Source organism: Pseudorca crassidens, chromosome 1 (genome assembly GCF_039906515.1).
Source record: "Pseudorca crassidens isolate mPseCra1 chromosome 1, mPseCra1.hap1, whole genome shotgun sequence".
NCBI classification, from domain to species: domain Eukaryota; kingdom Metazoa; phylum Chordata; class Mammalia; order Artiodactyla; family Delphinidae; genus Pseudorca; species Pseudorca crassidens.
Window position 1 is genome coordinate 6,448,944 of NC_090296.1, and position 14,345 is coordinate 6,463,288.

Genomic DNA, 14,345 nt, shown 5'->3' on the forward strand with positions numbered 1-14,345 from the left:
TTACAAAAAAAAAAAAGGAAAAGACTGATTGATGTTTGGCTCTCAGTGTAGTTGGTCTGGGGTGCAGCCTGGGTGTCGGGGGTTTTCAAAGCTCCCAGGTGGTTCTTAGATGTTGCAGAGTTTGAGAGACACCTCTCTAGACGGCCCAGTCTCTGGTGAAACCAAGATGTGTGTGGATATGCGGGTGGTCATGTGTGTGTGTCCCTATGCTGAGTTGGTGGTGGGGGGGGAGGCAGAATTGGCAGGAAATAAACTAGAAAGCAGTAAGATCAGTACCACTTAAGCAGCAACCTCTGGGAGCTGCAGTGCTGCTCCGGGAGCCTCAGTTTGCCCATCTGTTGCACGCAGGATGGCGAACCCCCGCCTCCAGGAGTTGTGGGGAGGACGTGCTGACGTCTAGCATCCTGCAGCGGAGGGGCCTGCCTCTTGGTGGGGAAGGGTTGGAATGAGCGCTGGGTGCCTGTGATTGCCTAAGCCCATCTTGTCTTCTCTGCCCCCCCCCCCCCTTCTCCTTTCTCTCTCCAGCAGAGCCTGAGCATGTGGAGGCCACCATCCTCGAGGAAGATGAGGGTCTGGAGATAGAGGAGCCCAGCAGCCTGGGGCTGATGGTGGGGGGCCCCGACCCTGACCTGCTCACCTGTGGACAGTGTCAGATGAACTTCCCCCTGGGGGACATCCTGGTTTTTATAGAGCACAAGAAGAAGCAGTGTGGCGGCAGCCTGGGTGGCTGCTATGACAAAGGCCTGGACAAGGGCAGCCCGCCGCCCTCCTCACGCTCTGAGCTCAGGAAAGTGTCCGAGCCGGTGGAGATCGGGATCCAGGTCACCCCCGACGAAGATGACCACCTGCTCTCACCCACGAAAGGCATCTGCCCCAAGCAGGAGAACATTGCAGGTATGGAACGTTGCACTCGTCTGGCCGCTGCCGAAGCCACCTCTCGGGTCCCAGGCCTGCCCTCGCCCCTTGCACTGTGGGGGGGCTCGCCCTCTGTCTGAGGGTGCTGGTGCTGGGAGGGCCCGGGGGCTACCAGGACGGGGCCACAGGTGGGCTCGCCCTTGCCGTCCAGTGACCCTCGGGAGGAGACGGGCCTGGAGCTCGGAGAGGCCCGGTGGGCTGATGGTGGTCACTGTGCTTTTGGCCACAGGCTCCATGGTGGGGCCTGATCCGTAGGCGGCTAGGAGGACAGGATGGACGTTCGGAAGGCTAGCTGGCCCTCCCTTTGCAGGCGTTCTTGGCCTAGTCTCTGGCTTTGGAAGCAGATAGTCTTGGGTGGAATTCGTTCTTCACAACTTGGACAAGTCAGTTTCCACATCTGCGCAGTGGAGCGAATGAGACCCATCTCGTCGGGGTGGTTGTGAGGCTTTACGAGATGTTGCGTGTGGGTGGGGCCTTCACTTCTCCTCTGCTCTCTGGCCTCCGTTTCCCATCTGTCGAAAGAGGCTCCTTCTGATGTTGCCTGGTCCTAGGCGTAGGTCTGGGGAGGGGCCTGTGAGAACTTGCTGGAGCAGGTGCCCCTTGGGGGAGGTTGGCCGTCCCTTCTGCCATGCCCACTTGGCCGGTCATCTGGACAGCTGGCTTTTAGCACCTGAAGCACAGGTGTAGAGGCTTGCGTCCTCGGGCAGGTCGGCTTACGCATCAAGTCCTCTCCGGGTCAAGGTCATGGCGCACCAGAGCCTCTTGCAGGGAGCCTGTGCTCCGTGCAGCCCGGAGTGTTTGCTTCCGGTTCATACTTCTGAGCTCAGGGCCCTGGCTGGCCTGTGTTTCCTAGAAACAGCAGTCTGTCCTGCAGCAAGACGCTATCGGAGTTCGTGCAGGTGAGGGTTTAGACCCTGCCGATAGACTTTGGACTACCTTCAGGGTCAGAGCCTCAGTTTCTCCACGTGTCACCAGGAGGGACGATCCCGGCAGGCCTGGTGTGTGGGTTAAAGGAGCAGAGTTCCACAAATGCTTTGCTAGTGGAACTTTTCTCCTGGGGGTCCCTTCTGGTGTGGCAGCGCACAAGCAGCTGCTTGGCTGGAAGTTTGTGTGTCCATCTCTACCGTGTCTCGGTCCAAAGCAGACTGGGTGGACTGAGGCTTTGGGTGGTCCTTGTGGGGTGAGCCTGAGGGAAGTGGGGCACTCTGCTCCCACGGGTGAGATGGGTGGGCATGGCCAGGAACCCCCCATCACCCAGCAGGCAGTTAGGCTGATGCAGCAAGCCCAGCTGCTCTGTGGCAACCACCTGGCAGCTCTGTGACCTTGGGCCTCCCTTTGCCCATCTGTACAGTGGGATTAATGGACTCTCTCTCCTGTGAAGAGACTGCGGTGGTGTGCAGATTCCTGCAGGCACCGGCTGGGCCCTGGGGAGACCCTGTCTAACCAGACTGGCCTGTGCGGCTGGCCTTCTTGTGGGTGTCCTAGCACGAAGTCTCCCACACTCTTAAGTTGCCAAGGGCCTTGAGAAAAGTGTCTGACATGTTCAGGCCAAAGTAAACCCTGGTTTCTCAGAGCACCGTGTAGATCTGAGTGCTCCTTCCTTAGGGCCAGAGCCACGATCCACAAAGGTGTTGGGCCCCTTTTGTCTGTGTTTCTTTTCTTTGTCTGACGCTAGAGGGATAGTTCTCACCAGTGGTATAAACACCTGGCATCAGTGCACACAGACCTTTCAGGGTGGCTTCTGCCGATGAGACGGTCCCCTATTCATGTTTCAGTGGAAGGGCTTTCTTCCTGCTTTCTCCAGAACCCATCCGAATCCTCATTTCGCATTGAAGGTATTTTCCAATGAGAGGCTGCAGATCATTGTGGGTAGGTTTGTTTGTTTGCAGATCATTGTGGGTAGGTTTGTTTATGATTTCATAAACGTTAATCTTCAAGGCAGCTTTGTCCTCACCCCCCTGTCCCCCCGTCCCCCACCATCCCCCCCTTTTTTGGGTTGTAATACTGCAGTGGCCTACAGTATTTTTATTCTATGTGTGACGAAAGATATTCTTGGCCCTTTCTGTTCAGCAACAGGACGAATGGATTTCTTCATTCTTGAAGAAATATGTAAAACAATCTCTTAGAAGTCTAAAGAGATATGTTTGTTCAAAGCATTTAAAATGTTATTTTAATCGAAAGCACAAGACAGTCTCCATGCTGTGTCAGCTGAAGACGACCATTCCATTTTAACAGCCCATCATGCTCTTTCCTTCCCAGTTTCCCTTTCTGCTTTTTCCCCTCCCTACTTTGGCACCAACTTTTCTTTTCTTTTTTTTTTTAATAAAAAGGAAAGATTAAAGCACAAAACTTCAGTGGCTCCAATGTATAGTCATTTACTATGGTGGGAGCATTAATTATTTTAGCTTAATTGAATTCTGAGGACTGCAGGAGTTGCATTTTTGTAGACAAGCCCTGTTTATTATTTCTCTGTGTAGATTAACAGTAAAGGAAACACAGATAACTTTCAGTTATTTATTGTAAAATAAATGTGTCAATTCATGTGCAAAGCAAGCTGCTCAGAGATAATTGAGTCTTTATATTTTAAGAGGGGGACTAAGAATTACAGGCGCTTCTCCACCCGGGCTTCCGGAAATCCACACAGCTGCTGCCCCGGCCGCTGGCACCGCTGGCCTCGCCCAGGCCTCTCCTGTCCCTGCTCCCCGGCCGTGGCAGGGGCATGCTCCGGCCAGTCCATGCTCCGCTGTTGTCCCCAGAGCTGGCCCCGCTCGGTAGCTGGTCAGGGCGGGGAGGGCTGATCCTTGGGACTCCACCTCTGGCTTGGCTGTCTGAGGCGAGGTGCCCAGGTGGTCGTGAGGGTCCCGCCTTTCCTGGAGCCCACAATCTGAGTGTGGTCCAGACAGGCAGGTCCCAACTCTCCTCCTGCCAGGTGCTTCTAGAGGCAGGGCTCCAGAGATTGATGGGCAGGGCTGGCCTGTAAATATGTGGGATCCCTTCCACCGTTAAGGGCATCCCCAGGGTGAGAACTGTGTGGGAATTCCGTAGATCATGACACCAGGGTTGGACCCTTTCTTGGAGATGGTATTCTGGAGACGGGTATAAAAGAAATAGTTAATTCTTCCTTTTTTATTTTTTTTAATGATAGAGAAGTAGGAGAGTAGAAGGAGGACGTTTCTGAAGCCTTGTCTCCTGGAGGATATTCATTCATTCATTCATTCATTCATTCAACCAACAACTGAGCACCTACTGCTGTTCCCCCACCCCGGACATCCCCACCTGAAAGAACATCCAGGGGGTGGGAGCATGTGGGAGGATGGCCATCTGGGCCGCTGCTCTGTCCCGCTTGGGGGACACGGCCGGAGTGTGAGCGGCCCTGCCCTTGATGTGTGCGGTCGAGGCCTGGGGCACTGCTCCTTGACCATAAGCTGCGGGTGGAGGAGGTCCCTGGAGCTTGTGTGCAAGGCGCATCTGCAGACAGAGGGCTGGCATGGGTCAGAGGTGAGGGCTTTGGCTGGAGACCTGACTCAGGGGCAAGCATCGGATACATGTCTGCCTGAATAGGAGTTCTTTACGTTTCTCAAGATCCCTTCGTGCTGCATTCTCCCTGCCTCTGTGGAGGGTTCTGATGGAGCTGGGGGACCCATGCATCAAGGGGAGCAGGAAGAGGAAAGCCTGGGAGGGGAGATGAGTGGGGCCCAGGCTTCGCCAAGAGCATGAGTCTCTGAGCTGTTATCTGGGATGGGCATCCTGGGAAGGGGTGAGGAGAAGGGGGTATAGGGGTGTCCAGGTTTGCGGCCTCCACTGGAGAGCCCAAGTCTGCGCCCCACCCTGCTGCTTGCCGGCCCCTCGCATTGTGAGTTGACCTTCTGAGCTGCAGCTTCCTCATCTGGGAACCTACCTGACAACACTCATGGCGTTTAAATGACATGTGCCTGGTGCACGGTGCAAGTACTGCAAATATGAACACCCTCCCCCTTCCCTCACGGATGCTCTGCTCTCTCCCTGGCTCCGTCATCTCCTGGTGTTAGTACTGTAGGTCTCCCTGGGATCGGGGAGAAATTTCCATGGGGTTCTGAGGATGCCATCATCAGAAACAACCTCAGGACGACTGTCCCGTCTGGTGTGTCACCCCTCCTTCCCCTGTCTCCAGTCACATTACTGTCATATGGTGACAGCTCTGAGGGCGGGTCACCCTGGGGGTAGGGTCCGGGGGCGGGGGGGGGGGGTTGAAGGAGCACAGGCTCTGCTGCCAGTCGGCCAGGGTGGGATTTACGTGCTCACCCAGGCAAGTCACTTTACTTTTCTGGGCCTCAGTTTCCTTGTCTGCACTTACTTTTTTGGCTTCAGCTCAGAATTCAATGAGGTGAGGGTGTTAAGCGCCCACCTAGCACAGGGTCTGGCCTTGGATAGACCACTGAGAAGTGGAAGCATCTAGAAATCTTTTAAAAGAGCGTGGACCCTGCCTGGTGGCATAAGGTGCTTGCTTTTCTAAGTCAGAACCTTGAAAACTTACTTTGGATATCTCTCTCAGCCGTTCTCTCCAGATTCCTCCTTAGAATTCCTATTTTATAGCCCCCGATCACAGGTATTTTATTTTTGCATGTTATCACCCCTTCCGTAACCGAAAGAAGCTATCACGGAAGGAGCGAGCTATCAGCTGTCAGAAACACGTTTGCCTTTTGCCGTTTTTTTTTTTTGTTGTTGTTGTTTTTTTTTTTGCTCCTCCTCCAGAACCCCAAATGTCAGATTTCTGGAGAAATGCAGGAGACAGGCAGTGGGTGACAGGACGTGGCCGGTCCCCCTGGGCTGGAGGTGGCGGGCAGGTCCTTGGTGTGACGGCCCCACCCGCTCTGTATGTCTTTATTGGGAACCCGGGAAGGGCCGGGGGTGTGTCTGCGGGTAGGGCGTGGGGTTCACGTAGCAGGCAGGGCACAGACCAGAGCTTTGGTTTGGGGTCCCAGTGACAAAATGCGTTGCAGAAAAGGGCTTCTGCTCAGCTGGAGGATTTACGTGCTGCTCTGAGAACGTTTGCTTCAGACTGTAAAACATAAGTAAGTGTGAAGAGAAGAATATTAGCTTGGCCAGTGGGAGGAACTAAATAGCTTGCTTGTGCTGGAGACTGGAGATAAACCCCACTTGCAGGTTGTCTTAAAAAACTTGCATTTGATATATTTATATTTTCCCTTCAAATTAAGATTAGTGAAATCCGTGTGTGCTGGGGCCTGGATTATCTTTTTTATTATTAAATCGTGACAGCTAATTACTAGTTCTGTCTGCACCAAGGAGTCATGGAGTGTTCTAGACATGGCCCTGGGCTCCGGCTGGGGTGCTGGGCATTGCAGGGCTGACCTCAGAGCTTGGGCAGGGCCTGTGGGTTGTGGGGAAGAGGGGGCCAACTTGGTCACCCACACTGTGTCAGGTGCTTTTCTTGGGTTATCTCACCTTGAAATAGACGTCAGTCTTGAAACAGATACCATTAACCCCACTCTGAAATCTAGATATTTCTAATTCCACTTTGAGCTGGGGCTCAGAGAGGTTAAGGGACTTTCCCGAGGTCACACAGCAAAGTGGAATCAGATTCAGGTCTGCTTGGCTTCTTCGGATAGCACAGGGTGTGGAGGCCTTGAGGGAGAAGAGGTATTCTAATTCTGCCTGGCTGGTGGAGCCATTGGTGGCAGGCACTATCTCTAGACCCCATTCAAGGAGGTCTTTGAAGACTGTCCCGGGTATGACACTTGGAGATACTGCCAGGAGGCCTCAGGCCCCCAGAAACCTTGATGCACAGTCCCAGGCATCTTCATACAGTTGCCCATACTTCCTGGTGAAGGTGGCAGAAAAGCAAGCAATAAAATGTGAATTCAGATGGACCAGGGCTGGAATTTGGGTTTTGCCAGTGACTTGTATGACCTACAGCCAAATGTTCACTTCTCCAAATCTGTTTGCTGTACAATGGAGATAATCTTTCTTACCATTCAGGCTTGTTATAAGGTTTGGTTTAGACAATGTATGCATATAATAGGTCCCTGTAGATTCTTAACTGTTAATACTAGAGCTGCCAGTGGGGTGCATGGGGGTTCTGGCCTCCTGGCCTGAGCTGGAAGGATCTCTTTGCTGATTCCCCATTCTTGCCTATTACGGGACTTGTCTGAGCTTGTGTAACTGGTTGCTGGCGGGGCTGAGTCCAGACCCCGTTTATCTTGAATAGGGACAGGTGACCTTTGGCCACACCAGGCTGCCCAGCCCTGCGGCTTGAGGCAAGCCATTTCCCCTCATGGAGTCCTGGTTTCCTCACCTGTAAACGGGGGGTGAGTGGTCCCTGTCCTGCTGGCCTCCCAGGGAGGCAGGAGATGGCAGGTACCTTGGTAAACTGTCCAAACCATGGCAAAGAGTGTCAGCAGCTACGCAACATGACTGTAGCACAGAGTCGTAGTTGGAAGTCGTATTGAATTAAGAAGACATGAAATACCGGTCAGCTAGAGGGTCATTGTTTTCTCCCCTTTTTAGGTCTTGGACCTTATTATCTGTGACTTATATAGGTGGATCCCTGCTTCCAGCAGTAGGGCAGGAAGGGAGAAGGAAAGTAAAGCAAGAGAGTGAGAGGAAAAGGCACTGGGCTCCCAAGCAGAGAACCTAACCAGCATTCAGCCTCAATTATTATTATTATTATTATTATTATTATTAGGGTTTTTATTTGACAGTAAATAGCTAGTAGTTGACTTAAGTTTTTTATTAGGCATTTGACAGCTTTTCCCCCCCTAATTTTCGTGCCTGACTAAGGCATAACCAGCAGCTGTCGAATCTCTTTGGAGTGGGCTCTACGTCAGTAAGTTACATAAATAAGGCAGCCTGGCTGTCACCCCCTGCGCCCTTGGATTTCTCTTTTCACCGAGGAGACAGAAAGACTGAGTTTTTCATATTTGGATTTTTAATTTAACACATCCTTATTAGAACTTACAACATGCCAGTCACTGAAGGGTTTTGCACATATTAACTGATTTAATCCTCCTAGCAACCTCACTTTACAGAAGAGGAAACTGAAGCACAGAGACGTTAAGTCATTTGCCCAAGGTCACACAGCCAGTGAACCCATGGTGTAAACTCCGGCAGTCATGCTCTTTCCTGTGGTGAGGCATGGGCTGCCGGTGGTCATATTTCATCCCACGTTCCCATCCACTGTCTCTGCCCCACCAAGGCGGTAAATCAGATATTACTTTCATTTTGTAGACGAGGAAACTGAGTCCTAGAGACGTTAGGCGCCTTGCACAGCCACCCTGTGAGTCAGTGGCACGGTTGTGTCTAGAAACTAGGCTCCTGACTTCCAGCCAGTGACCTTCGCAGGGTGGCATGGGGTCCTCACCGGGTCATCTCCAGGGAGCCCAGGCCACCCGGGGTTCATGTGGGTCTTTGTGGCTGACACGGGCCCCTTCTGCTCCCGATTTCCACCCTAAGGGTGAAGCTCCGTGATGGCCCCTGGGGTCTAGTGTGGGGTGCAGGAATCAGGACAGTGGACACCCCAGCCCTGTCTTAGGCATGTCTGTGTGCCTACCGCCATCTGTGCAAAAAAACTGTCTTGTTAGGAGCTGACCTCCACCCAGGGTAGGGTTAGTAACAGGCAGGTGAGCTTATTGGATGCAGTGTGGGGAGGGGCAGGCCCCAAACCTGTGGCCCGCATGCTGTGTGACCTTGAGCAGACCCTACCCCTCTCTGGGCCTGAAATTCCTTAGCCAAAATATGAGAAGGAGGCCCCAGTGGTTTCCGACAGCTTCCGGAGCCTGGCAGCAGGGTAGGGGGTGGACTCCAACTTTCCACCTAAATTCCCTTCCTTTTTTTTTTTTTTTTAAAGAAGCCAAAAAGTTTAATTTTATTGAATAAAGCAAGTTTATTCAGGCACTTTCCTCATTTGTTACATATTGGGCTTGGAAGTAGGTTTTCTTTGAAGAAATTGGTGGCTGAAAATGAAAACTGTTACACTAAAGGATAAACAGGGTCTCCTTCTGCTCCAAGCTGTGAAGATTCTTCTGGGAGGATCTGGTGCACGCACTGTGAGACTGATGGAATTTAGGCTCGGGGTACCTTGAGTGCCCAGGCCCCTTCTGGGCACTGTCCCCACTGTTGTAGATATGGCTTGGTATTTGTTTTCTTGTTAAGAGGACCGGCCCGCATTGTATAAACCTCAGGTCCCACGGAATCTGGACCCATCCTGGCCCAGGCACTGCTAGGTGGCCGCCAGTGACCTAAGGGGCAGGAGTGTCAGCTTTGCTGGAATTGAGCCCAGGGAGGAGCTCCAGATGGCAGGGCGGGGTGGTTCAGGACTTGGAGGCCCTAAGCTGGACTCAGGGGAAGGGAGGCCTTTTTGGAGAAGGCAAAGCTTCGTTTTTGTTTTTTTGTTTTTTTTTTGCGGTACACGGGCCTCTCACTGCTGTGGCCTCTCCCGCTGCGGAGAACAGGCTCCGGACGCGCAGGCTCCGTGGCCATGGCTCACGGGCCCAGCCGCTCCGCGGCCTGTGGGATCTTCCCGGACCGGGGCAGGAACCCGCGTCCCCTGCATCGGCAGGCAGACTCTCAACCACTGCGCCACCAGGGAAGCCCAAGGCTTCCTTTTATTTTGTTTTTAAGTGGGTGTCCTTAGGGCTGTCTTCCTGGTCTGCTGGTTTTGCTCTGCAGGCTCCCCTGCGTGGGGGGCGCTCAGGAAGGAGGAGTCTGTGCTGAGGCTAGGTGGGTGTGGGAGGGGAGGCCTGGGAGGGAGAGGTGGGACCACTTGAATGAGAGACAGGTCTGGGAGAAGAGCTGCCTGCCGCTGCTCAGACAGCATGGAAACTGGGACCCCAGGCTCCTTTGGGTGGCAAAACAGCTACAAAAGGGCCTTTCGTTGGACGTGAGAAGTCAGAATCCCCCCCTCCTGGTGTGGAGAGGAGAAGGCAGTTGTTTGGATGTACCACCAAGGGCGGGGTGCATCCCCCAGCCTGAGACAGCAAGCTGGTTCTCTAAGCCGAGGCAGTATTTGATCAGGGCTGCTGACCCTGGCTGAATACCCTGGGCAGCTTCCACCGCCTTCATGTTCCAAGTGTGGACACAGCCTTAGGTGTAGGCAGATGAATCCAGGCTCAAAGGTGCCAACAGGTGCGTGGGTCCTCGCCCACCCAAGAAGGACCCGCACGTGCAGAGCCCCGCGGCCTGACAGCCTCAGTGCCTGGGCTGTGATGGAGCACGAGGGAGGATGCCTGTCTAACCCAGCAGTGTCCAGAAAACAGGCTTGTTCTCCTGACATCAGGTACCAAGGGGATCCTTGAAAGTAGTGGAGGAAACGCTGGCTTTATTTCAAAGGCTTTTCTGGGCCAGAGCATGGCATCTGGAGAGCATAGCCCCCAGCTGGGTTCTAGGGGTCCTCCCCTGGGGCTGGGGGCCAGGGACTGCCTGTCCTGGGCTCAGTGTGACCACAGTCGTCTAGGGTTCTTCCTCTCCCTTAAGGAGAAACAGGACAGAGCTTTGATGACCCCCTCCCACCCCAGCAACTGGCTAAAACGTTTGAGGTTGGTAGACCCCACAAAACTAAGTTCTCCAAGGGAGCCAGAGTGGATTCTTTCCCCCTCCCACCCCGAGTTCAAAGCCAGCCAGTTAAGAAATCTAAACAGTGTGGTCTTCTCCCTGCATCACTGACATCACTGGCTTGTAAAACTTTCCCTGCAAAGGAGGCGAGGCGACTTTATTCGCTGGGAAAAAGAAGTATGTAATTTTCCTGACCTGGCCTGTGCTTCGGAGGGAAGGGGAGAGGAGACAAATGGGGCCTAAGACAGCAAACAAGGTCCACACTCTGGCGTCGGGGTCGTGCTGCCCGCCCGGAGCACGGCGGTTCCAGACACCGAAAGCAGCCTGCTGTGGGGATTGCCCGACTCCGAGGGGTTACGAGGCTGCCCTGCGCTTTGGGGCCTGGGTCGTTGGCGCGTTACGGGGGAGGGTGGGAAGATGGACACCTAAATCCTCCCAACTCTGAGACTGGATCCCTTTTTCCCGCTCCCATGAAACCAGCCGGCACCTGCCTCACCACGAACGCAATTTCCCATGTGTCCTGACGGTTACAAAGTGTAAGACTCCTTTGGCCGCCTCTCCGGATCTCCAGCGACTCCCCCACCCCCAGCCTAGTCCCCTCCCCTCCCCCCGACGGTGCCCACCACCTGCAAACCATCCCCTCCCCCGTGGGAGGGGGCGGGGACGGAGCGCCTCCTGCCACACCGGCGGGGGACTTAGGCCCCGCCCCCCGGGGCGGCCTCCAAGGTTGGGGTCCATTAGTCTCCCTTCCCTGCCAAGACCGGACACACAATGGTCTTCTCTACGGCGGGTGGTGCAGAGCTCAGGCAGGGGCGAGGGGGCGGCCGGAACCCTCCCCTCCCGCCCCTCCCCCCCGACCTCGTACGGGAAATGGGCGGACACTCTGGCAACTTCGTGACCGCTCCGGGGGCCTCCCCTGCGGTCGGTGCCCCTCTCCCGGCCGGTCCTGGTCCCGCCGGGGGTGCAGAGGCTCTGCTCGAGGGCCTTTGGGCGCGTCTGGCCCCCGCGGGGCAGCCGGGCTCGTCGACTCTCCAGCGGCCTCTCCGGTCTGCGCCCCGGGCGCGCGGCTGTGCGACCATCAGCCACTCCTTCCTGCCCTCCCGGCCCCCGGCTGCCGCCCACGTAGATTGTGTCTTCCAGGGGCGGGAGTGCCGAGGGGACTTAAGGCCCATGCATAATTCGGGGGCTTAATGGGCCAGCTGCCCGAGCTGGGCGGCGAGGGGCGGGCGGAGGCGCAGCTGACCCTGCCCGCGTCTGGCCTGGCCGGGAAGGCGCGCTCCTTTCTTCCTCCCGTGACAGCTCCCCTCCCCCTCTCGGCCCGGGTCCGTGGAAGGCGGGGGACGGGCGAGTCGTAGGGTTAGCCAAGGGGAGGGGGCTTCCTTCGCTCCTTCGTGCAACTTTTCCTCGGGGGCGGAGGCGTGCAGTGAATCGGAGACGCCCCAAGACCCGGCTCGGCTCCCGAAGGAGCCGGGGGAGTTGGAATGCAGGTTTCTTCGGAGCACTTTGCTGCCCTTGAGTCTTTCTTTCCGATATCCTCCCCCCTGGTCCCCGGCTCCGAAGCCGTCCGGCGAGCTCGCCCCTGGCCCCGGGCCAGCCCTCTTCCCTGGCAGCGCCCGGAGATGGATGGAGGCGGAGACCCAAGGTCAAGGGCGGGGAGGCCGCGGGCCCGGGGCCCCTTTGTGCGCGCAGGGCCGCCTTTCCTCCACCCGCCGCCGCCGCCCCCTCCCCAGACCCCACGGCGTGCGCCCGCGCTGGCGACCTTTCCGTGCGTGGGGAATTGCATTTCAGGACTCCTGAAAACTCCTGCCAGTGGACCCCTCTTTCCCAACCGCCGCGCGCGAGGGGCGGGCCTCCTAGGCTGGGGTGGCATTCCTTCCCTGGCGTTGGTGCCGGGTCTTGGGGGCGCCTGGGGATCCCCTCTCCTCCTGCCGCCAGTGCTCTAGAGGGTCGTGCCGCCCTCATCAACCCGCCTTGGCCCGGCCCGACAGAGTCCCACAGTTCCCTAGATCCAGGTGAGGCCCGGTTGGAAGGTGCCTCAAAGAGTTCCCTTGTGTCTTTTATGTCCATCCCGGGCCAAAAGCCCTGTCCCAGAGTGGTTTTCTTTGGAGTTTTGTTTTGTTTTTGCGGGGGAGGAGAGGGAGTCTGCTTTTCTAGAGGGAATTCCTGGGGCTGGGATTTTAAAGCACTCAGGAACAAAAGTGTTTTCCCAATTGTGTGGGAATGGAACCCTCCACTAGAATGGGGCATAAAGCCTCCTGGAATTACAGGGAATTAATGTCAGTCCTTCTTCCAGCCTGACCTCTTACAATAACCCCCCCAAAGAGAATTTGAATGCAAATGGTCACCGTCTTAGGAGTCGCTCTTTATTTTTGCTTCCTAAAAATTGGCCTCCAATTGTTTAAAGCACTCCAACAGGCCCTTAAAGACCCAGAAAAGCATTGGTTGGACGCCCAATGTATTTACCACAAAGCTCTTAAGAGAATGTTCAAACATTTCCCCAAAGCTGCTGCTCTGGAAATAAAAATGTATGCTGTTTGCCTATAGAAGATTAAAAGTTTACCTTCACCATGACAGCTTTTCTAGCTAGAACTGGAACCATGTCTCTATTTTCCATTATTCAGAAGTAGGTCTGAACCAAGCAGAATATATTTGCTGTAACGAGAGTCAAGGTAATTAAAAAAAAATGTATATACATATATATTTATGATGTGGGCTGGCGCAGATCATAACAGAATATTCGTATGGCACGTTCTGTGCTCTCAAAGGCTAAAGTGTTTTGTAAACAATGCTTTCATGGCATTTTGAGCAACAGTTGATCTCAGAAAATCTCAGATTTAGCTCACCCGAACTTCTGCTGAAGGCATCTGTCCATTTTTTTTTTTTTTTGAAAGGCCTACGGAAAAGGTAACAAATTCAACACTTGGGAACTCAAAGCTGCTGCCAGTCCTGGACAGGAAGATTTTCATATCTGCCTGAACTTGCTCGTTGATTTCTCAGACGTCCGTTTATAACAGTTCTAACAAGATAGAATCTGCCTTTGAATATCTGTAAATATGGGTAAAAGATCACAGTCCGACACTCGTAAGGGTCCAAGACTGAAGGGGCAGATTCTCACGTGTGATTAATATTTATGTTACCGGATTCCTTTACAGAAAGAAACATGAAACACTAATTATGGGTGTGTATTCGAGGGGCCTCCTCTTGGGTCTCTGCAGTTCCTTTGGAGGGATGTCCATTTCAGGATTTTTGGAGACCAGGTGTGTGTGTGTGTGTGTGCGGGTGTGATTGTTCATGTTTGGCCTGCAAGACAGGTAAACGTGTGATTGGCTGATTTGATGGCTATCGCGGGGAGGAGGAGGCCACCTTATTTCTGTTTTCTTTATTTTGACGGCTTAACAATGATAAAAATTACGAGTGATTTCTCCCGCTAGTTTTTTGGTCAAGGCTTGGGGCAGAGTGGTAGAAGGTTCTCGTTCAGGATCCTCGAAGAGAGCTCGCAGCCCCTCTGGGTCCTCTCCCTCCTCTGGAGGACACACACCTTTCAGTGTTGGAGTGGCAGGTGGGCTGCTTTTGCGGCATGTGGTTTTGAGCCGTGGGACAGGTCTGCGGGGCACAGGTGACTAGCCCTGCTTCGATCAGGAGCCACGTTCTGGAGATTGGCTCGCGAACGGGGGATTTTGTTGGCTGGATCGTGTGGAAATACCCGTGGAATTGGTAGCCAGAGGGGTCCCGGGGAGGCCTCCTCCAGAGGTGCAGTTAAGCATCTTCAATGTTACTGCTGTGAGCAATCTAGATTTTCTTAGAGGATCTTCTGTGAGCATGGCCTCCCAGGCAGCACCTGAGTCTGGGTTAGACTTGTGATCAGTATTAGCGGTTGCTGTTGT

At 54.4% G+C, this 14,345-nt stretch overlaps 1 protein-coding gene across 6 annotated transcripts in view; it reads left to right on the forward strand.

Annotated features, from left to right (window-relative positions):
* The window catches only part of BCL11B (BCL11 transcription factor B), a 94,740-nt gene that overhangs the window by 15,278 nt on the left and 65,117 nt on the right, over positions 1-14,345 (forward strand). For 4 of the 6 annotated variants that reach the window (XM_067726157.1, XM_067726197.1, XM_067726167.1 and 1 more), the window contains one exon: positions 526-894. In XM_067726157.1, the coding sequence (XP_067582258.1) occupies positions 526-894 (369 nt within the window). The remainder of the gene's footprint in view (positions 1-525; positions 895-14,345) is intronic. The other 2 variants (XM_067726186.1, XM_067726207.1) reach the window with 1 other exon arrangement.